This window comes from Chrysochloris asiatica, unplaced genomic scaffold (genome assembly GCF_000296735.1).
Source record: "Chrysochloris asiatica unplaced genomic scaffold, ChrAsi1.0 scaffold00219, whole genome shotgun sequence".
NCBI lineage: Eukaryota > Metazoa > Chordata > Mammalia > Afrosoricida > Chrysochloridae > Chrysochloris > Chrysochloris asiatica.
Genome location: NW_006408737.1, coordinates 2,392,879 through 2,402,630, shown reverse-complemented (window position 1 = coordinate 2,402,630; position 9,752 = coordinate 2,392,879). Strand labels below are relative to the sequence as shown.

Genomic DNA, 9,752 nt, shown 5'->3' with positions numbered 1-9,752 from the left:
ACCTGGACCTAGAGCAGAGTCTGCTTTTGTTCTACCCCACCTTCCTAGCCCCCTTCTAAGTCTCAGCCTCAGTAGGTCTCTACTAGGAGTTCTGCTCCTGTTTAAATGTCTCTGTCAAGAAGGAAGACTGGAACTGTGGGTGACTCAGGTCCTTTATGATGTTAGGTATCTATGAAGGACTTTGAAGGGAAAGCAACCAATCCCTGACCAACCTTGAAGTGTTTCCGTTATCAAATGACTAAATCATGTGCCTTTTTAGCAAGACTTAAAAGAACTTGATCAAAGGTAGTATTAACGAATATTAAATAAGATAGCACCTAGCCCTGTTTTCTGTAAACCTTGAAAGAAAAACAGCCCGATTTCACCTGGTTAAGTAAACAAAGTGCGGTGAACAATAGGGCAGGGTTAACTGTTGCCAGAGAGCCTGTCATCCTTTTCTTAAATGTATTTACATCATCTTGGTGGTACCTACACTGAACTTTGGATTTTAGTGGACAGTTTTTCAAGTGACAGTCAGAAATCATCAAAGCTCATCTCTGCCACAAATCATCATTTGAATAGGTAGCTATGGAGAAACACACTGGGCCTGAAAGGTCTGGGTAAGATGGTGAATTTCTTTGAACTCTCAATGTCCTCAATGGAGCTAGAAAATCCTATATATCTCACAAAATTGTTCTGAGGACCACATAAAAATGTATATACAAGTGCTATGTGTTTGATACATAATACACTCTCAATGTAAGTATGTTAGGTAATATTTGTGGTATTTCTGCACCACTTACTTCCCCTGTCTCCCAACCCACATCAAAGGAATAAAACAAATATAAAGGTAATGTTTTAAAAATTGCTGTATTCAAAATTAATAATAAACTTTAGGGTAAATAAGCTTTAAAACAAAAGTACATAGGCAAAAATAAATAATTTACACCAATCCACTAATCTAGTTTAAGAGTAAAGCCATTTCTAATTACAGCACTGTTATCCCGGGCACCAGCCTGTGGTCAAACTTTGTAGTTCATTATTTTAAAAACAGTAACAAGGAAAACTGAGCACTACATAAAATCTTAACAGAACCAAAGCACTGGATTTAACTGTTTAATTTTAAATAACCAAACCTTGTAATTTTTATACATAATCCAAGGTAATGCTAATATAATTAGCATTTCAGCTTGAAAAGTTGATATTTAACAGGAATGGGAAACTATAAGTGCATAGTCTTCAAACCATGAGATACAAATAAAAATGGACCAGTATACAGTGGAATAAAAATTGCAGATACTCTACTAACTGGGGGAAATATTTGAAGGGCTTTACATTCTTTATTATCCATGATGGCTTTTGGAATTGTGATTGTTTGACATATAGAACCTTTAACATTTTTTCACAGTAAGTTAAAATCCATCATAAGACTCCATAGGACTTCACTGGTCTTGCATGTAGATTCCATGAGTTTGTGGTTTGACAGAAGAGTAACATGAAAATTTACTGTAGTGCCCTAATTTCATAACTTCCTGTACACAATGAACCTGTTAGGGAATCTATCCAAAGGGTTATATACACAAAAGTGTCAAGAATAAAATGATCTCCACTTTTGCATAAAAATGTGTACAGGGTATCAGGGCATGGTAAACTTCTCATTTTCCTGGGCCCGGGTTTCATGGATCTCTGCTGCCAGAAGCTGAAAGGCTCCTCCTGCTTTATTGTTTTATTGTTCAGAGGATCAATCATCCAATCCCGGCGTTTCTCCTTGTTGGATCCTGGATGCTATTCTGATGGCTTCTTCTAAAGATGGCTGTTCTCCAAGCTGAAATAGGTACAGAAACACAAATGAGACACAGGGAGAAGAGTGTCAAAGAAATAGTCTCTACATTTCTGGTGATCTCTCTGTAAATTCTGAACACATTTGGGTTTGTTAAGATACTACTGATGATCTTATCATTAAAAGTACAAAAACATTCCTGCCGAGGAAGATAATGCAGTTTCTTTATTTAAGATTTTGATAACCTTTTCACACGTGCAAGTAACATATGATACTCAAGTTGGTCAATGGAAACAGACATCTGGAGTGCTTCCTGAGCCTTTACCTTCTATACCTGTAAATGAAATAAACCCAAAGGCTGGTAATTTCTTGAGTGTATTCTAACTTTCCCTTTCTTTTAAGATTTTCTGCTGGAATAACTGACTCGTTCCAGAGAATGGCTCTCTTCTACTGTCTTGATATCCCCTAGTCTACAACTGGGCTGTGCAGAGATTCTCAAAGGACTACTTGAGGGTCTAATTTACACTAGGTTTATTTCCAAGAGGCTGCCTCTTAAGTGCTTTATAGATTCCTGCCATCATTGTACCTTTGAGAGTATATATGGCTGACTGGTACATGCAGGGATGTATACTTAAAGCTTTTAGTTCTTGCTATAAATTCTTACTGTTGTTGCTGCTAACTGCTGTTGAGTCGGTTCCAACTCACAGCGATCCTGTATAGGGTTTCTGAGGAGTCACTGATGGGCTTAAACTGCTGACTTTGTGGTTAGCAGTCCAGTGCTTATCCTATAGCATCACATCAGGACTCCTAACACACATACAAAAACAGTAGAGGAAAAAGTGTTGGCCTCTTAGGGTCCTGGTTTCTTTGAGTCCAATCTCAAAAACACATACACTAATTTCCTTAAAACATGCTTTTGTTGTTGCTGTTGTTAAGTGCCATCAAGTCGGTTCCAACCCATAGCAACCATGTAAAGGGTAGCTGAGGTGTGGCTGGTGAGCCTCAACCACTGACCTTGCCATTCAAACCGACTTTGCAGTCCAGCACATTAACCCACAGTGCCATACCAGGACTCCTTAAAGCATGCGAGGTGACATAAATTATTCTGTGTTCTGCTCTTGTAATGGTTAGACATAAAGCATGGTGTACCAGGCTGACAACTATGAGTAACAGTGTAGCCGACTGAGGATACTGTCCTTGTACTCACCTGTACTGCAATCTGGGTGCCATTGGATGTTGCCACTAAGGTCAGAGGTCTGGTTTCTGTGGTTACTAAGTGATGGCTGTGTTGCTGGTGTCCTATCTCTGATGAAGCAGTATGGAACGCTGCCAAGTCCTGAGCCACAATTGCAACCTTAATCAAAACCAAATAACAAAAAACACACATAAAGAATTAAGTCTATGATTTAAATAGGTTAAAATCCATCTAATGCAAGGGATTACATTTAAATTAAAAAGAATGACAACAACAACAAAAAAACCTTCTTCTGACAGATTTATAGAAAACTCAAAGTTAAAACAGAATTTATGTAATGTCTAATCTGGATTCTTTTTAATCTGAGGGCAAACAAAAGGGACAAGGTAGCTAGCGATCACTAGAGAAGCAGTTGGGCTACATCAGGCTCCATTCACCCAGGGCGACGTGGCTGTAGCTAGGTTCCACTACTTCTAAGTGTCTCCTTAGGCAGTCAATCATGTGATGCAATTCACAGCATAACTAGCCTTTTATTCCCTGTGGTGGAGAATAGACTATTTCCTCATGTCTAACCCTATTGCATTTAAGATCAGAGTTTCGATTAACTAGGAAAACGAGAAAGACCTGTAAGTAGCATTACTGCCAAAGCAGTATCTCTTACAATACTCATTTTCTACTTTAAATCCTATGGAATCTTTCCATATTCTTCATGAAGCAGCTAACCAGAATGGTTAGAAGAGCTTTTGCGGCTCATAAGCTTCAAATGTTTCATTTCCTACATGGGTAACATAAAAGGGTATCAACTTTTTATATTCTAAGATTTTATTCATGCAAGTTCACAAGAATAGGCCATTAATCCAATTAAATTGTTAGGTTTTTAAACCAACAGATATGTAATTGAAACCAATCCCAGTTATGTTCCATTATTTAGTTAGGAGAAGAACATCAGAAAGGGGAAGAACAAAACAATTTTTTAATAAACAGTGGCCAAACATTTCCCAAATCTGGAAAACAACAGTAAAACATTAATTGACATATAAGAACTCTAAGCAGATAAATAAAAAGAAAACCACACCATATTCAAATTTCTAAAAATTAAAAAAAGAAATTTTAGGAAAAAGCAAGAAGAAAAATGACACATTATATACATGGGAACAACAATAACAAGATAGCTAATTTCTCATCAGAAATAATAAATTACAGAATACAATTTAAGTGCGTAAGAAAAATACAACAGAAACTACTGCCAACTGAGGAAAGATGAAAGTAGAGGAAGACACAGGGAGGAATGTCAGAGCTAAAGTGAACAGAGGTAGATGCTGTTAACTGATGGTACACCGAAGGGATTGCAATCATTGTAATGACACAAAGTCTGTGACTTGTTGAATGTGGGACTGTGATGATCTGTTCTGTAACTCTTCACTCAATTCACAATAAAAAGTTTAAAACAAAACAAAATTAGGCACTGTGGGTTAATGTGCTGCACCAGAAAGTCTGTTGGAACTGCAAGGTAGACGACTCAAGCTCACCAACTGCTCCTTGGAAAACCTATACAGGGTCACTGTGGGTCAGAACTGACTTGATGGCACTAACAATAACAACGAATCAAAAATTCTATACCAAAAAATACCCATCAAAATCTTTTCCAATAAAGATAGAGACTGTGTCATCTGTAGGCCTACATTAGGGAGAAGCCTGATGGATCAGCAGTTAAAGTACACAGCAGCTAACTGAAAGGTCTGTGATTTAAACCCACCAGCCGCTGCTCAGAGGGAGAAAGCTGTCTGCTTTTATAAAGAGCTACAGCCTTGGAAACCCTATGAAGTAGCTTCCCCCTGTCCTTTAGGGTCCTTAAGACTGGGAATCAACTCGATGGGACGGGTTTTGGTGGTTTTGCTTTAGGCCTACACTATATTATTAAAGCATATTCTCCAGGCCAAAGGGATATGATTCCAGACTGAAACCCCAATCTGCAAGAATGAATGAAAGGCAGTGAAAATGAAAGGCAGTGGACAAATATAGAATACTATTTTTTCCTTCTTCTTATAACTTAATTTTAAAAATGAATGCAAACATATAACACTGTACTGTGAGAGTTATAACAGAGTTATAACAGTTATAACAGCATAATGAATGGATGGGGTATAAATGAAAAGAAACTATTTTAAGATTCTTAAGATTTTATGTAGAATCTTGCAATCTTAAGTCTAAGTAAACTATGATAACTTAAGGATACATAATCCCTAGAGCAATCACTAAAAAATAATACAAATGTGTATAGTTAGAAAGTTGTTGTTAAGTGCTGTTGAGTTAGTTCTGACTCATATCAACCCTGTTCAGGGTTTCTAAAGAGGCTGGTGGGTTTGAAAGACTGACCTTGCAGTTAACAATCCAGTGCTGATTCTACAGGCCACACCAGAAAGTCACTGTTGTTACGAATCAGTGACCCTGTACAGGGTTTCCAAGGAACAGCTGGTGGGTTTGAACTGCTGTTCTTGTGGTTAACAGTCCAGTGCTTATCCTACAGCCCTACACCAGGACTCCATGCCCAGTGTGAGGAATTAAAATGAAATGAAACACTTGACTAACTCATAAAAGAGTCCTGGTATAGAACTGTAGGGTAAGCACATGATTGCTAACCACAAGGTTGGTGGTTCAAAACCACCAGATGCTCCTTGGAAAACCTATACAAAGTAGCCATAAGTTGGAACTGACTTGATGGCACTTAACAAGAACAGCACCTATCAAGTACAAAAATATCTTTTCAAACACATGTGGCAGATAGAGGACAACAAAACCCCAAACAAACAGCCAAATCCCAGTAAGAGTCAAAATGTATATTCTCTGACTATAACCGAATTAGGTTAGAAATCAGTACCAAGGAGTTATCGAAAAATATCTTAATTCTGTGATATTAGTACTTGGGAGTCCTGGTGTGGTGCTGTGGGTTAATACGCTAGACTACAAAATTGTTTGATCCACAAGGACAGCGGTTCAAGCTCAATAGCTGCTCCTCAGAATACAGGGCTGCTATTGGTCAGAACCCACTCTACAGCACTTAACAACACGAAGTAACGCTTGGGTCAAAGAAAGAATAACAAATTAGAAAATATTGGACATTGAAAGTATATCAAACTTTGTGAACTGTGGCTAAAGTTCAATGGGGCAAAAGGAGGAGTAGAGGCAGGAGCTATAGCAGGAGCAACAGCAGCTGGTCCTCAAGATAAACCCCTGAGTCGATTCCAACTCATACAGGGTTTTCAGCTCTGTAAATCTTTATGGATGCAGACTGTAACATCTTTCTCCTCTGGAGTAGCTGCTGAGTTGAAACTGCTGACCTTTTGATTTGCAGTCTAGTGTTTCAAGCACTGCACCACTAAGGTTCTTCCTATTTTCCCAAGATGGGATAAAATTCTGGAATCTTAGAGCCAGGGAAAGGTCTGCCAACTGATTAGGTGGGACCATTCCTAAAATAACCTGAGGTCACCCTTCAGTTCTGAAACTGAATTCACCTTTGTGTCTCAATTTCCAGCCAAGCAGTAGCTAGGTATATGGCGGGTGGGGGGGCAGAATAACACTAGTGAGGTATGCACACCATGGAATGGTCAACCATTCAAGATCAAAATGGCAGCATTTACCTAAGGATAAAACTTAGATTGGGAAAGACGGTTGAATGGATACAAGAATTATAGAGAGGAAGTGGGATAACTGATGTTTATGGAGGGGACTGCAATCATTGAAATGAAACAAAGCATATGATTTGTTGAATGTAAAATTGTTAACTGCAATATAAACCTTCACTCAATTCACACTAAAAAATTTAAAAAAAGAACTTCTGGAAAAATGGCAGACAAGTCAGATGCCAACTCCCACCCTCATCCACCCTGAGCGTAGACCCTACTCTCTGCAGTTTGGAGTGCATGGTTGGGAATCACCCAAATGTGAAAGCTAGCTTGGTCGGTGTCTTTTAATTATTTAAAGTATAAGCTGTGATTAGCATACAATATGAATAAATGACTGAATAGTAGGTGTTCTGTTGAGTTTTGACAGTTGCATAGATCTTGGAAACCACACCCAAAACAATAGATAGAATATCTCCATCATGTCAAAGTTCCCTCACATTTCATTCTGATCCATTTCTTCCCCTAATCAAGCAGCACTTTCTAAGTTCTATCACCATGAATCAGCTTTTTCTGTTCTTGGGTTTCATTTAAATGGACAGTATGGACTTTAGTGGAAATTGCTAGGTTGTGGGATAAAAGCATGCTTGAATTTATAGGAAACAATTCTCCAAAGTAGTTTTATTATTTCACATGCCCACCAGCAGTATAGGAGTCCTGGTGTGGCGCTATGGATTAATGCGCCAGACTGCAAAGCGGTTTGAACTGCAAAGTCAGCGGTTCAAGCTCACCAGTGCTCCTGGAAACCCTATATAGGGTCACTATGGGTCAGAATTGACTTGACGGCACTCAACAACAACAACCAGAAATATATGAATGTTCCAGGTATTTTTACATCCTTGCCAACATTTGTTAGTTTCTTGTTTTTTCAGTTGATCATTTTCCTAGGTGGAAATGATAGCTCACTGTGGTTTTAATTTGCATTTCTTTGATGATAAAGATACTGAGTAACTTTTCATATGTTTTTGGCTTCTTCCAGTATATTCCCATGTACAAATGTTAGTCCTAGTGTGTTACTGTGGAATAAAGCATGGGACTGCAAGATTGGTTTGAGCGGCAGGGTCAGCAGTTCAAACTCACTAGTCACTTCTTGGAAACCCTATACAAGGTTGCTATGAGTTGGAATTGACTTGATGACACTTAACAACAACAACTGTACAAATGAGCATATCAAATATTTTGCTCCTTAAAAATGAATTATTTTTGCTTATTTTAAAATTGCATTGTTCATCTTATTGTTGATTTGCAGAAGTCTGGTACATTTTCTCATATCAGTTCTTTGCCAGACATAGTGTGAATATCTTTTTCCAATCTGGGTTTATGTAATCATTTTCTTAATTACATCTTTTGGTGAACAAAATTAATTTTGACCAAGTCATCACTTTTTGCTTTTATTGTTAGTGCATTTTATATTTTGTTCAAGAAATGTTTATCCTAAGGTTGCAAAATAGTATCTTCTGTTTTCTATCAAATTTGGTGAAACTTTGAGTTTTACATTTACCTCCATCTTCATTCTTTCTTTTTAAAGGTTGTTTTGTCTATTCTAGGTCCTTTGCCATCTCCGTGTAAATTTTAGAGTCAGCTTATCTATGCCTTCAAAAAAGCCTGCTGGCACTGTGACTGTGTTAATATTGAATCTAGAAATGAAATTAGGAAAAATGAGAGCCACTGATTTTGACAGACTCTTTCATTGACTAGGGTATGATAGCTGCAATGAGATTCAATCATGCTGTTAGTACATACAGTACAAGAACAGTTAAAAATGATCAAATAGGAAATAAAAATTTTAAACTGTAAAGAACTATATCATATTGACAAAAATCCAAAAGGTGGACACCACTATGTTGGCTTCTTAAAGGAAAAGCTGTCCTTTGAAACAATGCAGGTGGGAATGTGAACTGGCTCAACCACAGGAGGGCAGTTTAGTAACATGTATCAATATTGTACACCATATACCTTTTCACCCTGCAATTCCACTCTACCCCTAATTAGCAAATATACACACACACATGCAAAATCACATGAGAGCACGTGTATACATTATTTGAAGCAGCAAAAGACTGAATAATTCAAATTATGTCATATCAATACAGGAGAAATATAGCTTTAAAAAGCAATGAAGAAGCTTACATGCTGAAATTGAAAGATTTTCTAAAACTATTGTTAAGTTAAAAAGAAGAAACAAATATGGTGCAAAAAAGTATAGTTTACTTCCATGAAAAAAGAAAAAAAAGGGAAGGGAAAAATGACTATATACGAGGGAGCTTCAAAAAGTTTATGGAAAAAGGAATTAAAAACTAATGGAAAATTTCCACAAACTTTTAGATGCCTCGTGTATTTTATTTGCTTGTCTATGTTTAATGAATATTTTGGAGACTACAAAAGAAAACAAATAAATGTGGAGTATTTATGGGGATAAGAAATAGTGACGGCAGGAAAACAAACAAGATGGCGGTTCGGGTGGACGTGTAGTAAAGGAGCTCCGCCAACAACACAGAATACCCGACCAAGCAGGCTCAGGGGATGGTCCCAGAAGTCTGAACCATATATAAAGGAATACTTAGAAGGTTGGAAGGCTCACAGCTGGGGGTTTGTGGCAGAAACAAGAAATCTATTGCTTTCTAGTCCGGAACGCTCGACTGCTCCAGGAGCCACCATCTTGGGTGAGACCACGTGGGGAAAGAATCGGAGCGGCCACAGACGCCTGGCAGAACCGCTGAGATAAAGGTGTGGACATTCTTTTCTTTTGGTATCTGTTCATTGGTCCCTTGCTGTCTGCGCATCCTCCATTCTGGTGACTATAGGGGTGCTTGAGCTAGTGGGCACCCCAGCCCCACCCTTGGAGGGTTCTACTACACATGCGCACAGATACCCCCGAAATTTAAAAAGACAGTTTCCAATTAAAACCAAACGGCCACAGCCAGCCATGAACTGTTTCCAACTAGAAAAAAGTCCAGAACGGACTGTGGAGTGCGACAAGCAGACAACAGAGGAAATAAGCCAAAAATTAAATCCTAAATTACATCAGGAAGAATAGTGAAAAGGGAAGCCCATTTTCTGCTCACATTCTACCTGGAGGCATTCAGAAAGCATAAAAATTACCAAAATACATACCCAT

General features: G+C 38.1%; 1 protein-coding gene across 3 annotated transcripts in view; it reads right to left on the bottom strand.

The window, feature by feature from the left end:
• Positions 1–835: 835 nt before the first annotated feature.
• Positions 836–9,752, bottom strand: part of ZNF143 (zinc finger protein 143) — a 65,891-nt gene continuing 56,974 nt past the window's right edge. For 2 of the 3 annotated variants that reach the window (XM_006872997.1, XM_006872998.1), the window contains 2 exons: positions 2,967–3,113; positions 836–1,804 (listed from right to left, as the gene is read on the bottom strand). In XM_006872997.1, the coding sequence (XP_006873059.1) occupies positions 1,721–1,804; positions 2,967–3,113 (231 nt within the window). In that variant the 3' untranslated portion in view covers positions 836–1,720. The remainder of the gene's footprint in view (positions 1,805–2,966; positions 3,114–9,752) is intronic. The other variant, XM_006872996.1, reaches the window with a different exon arrangement.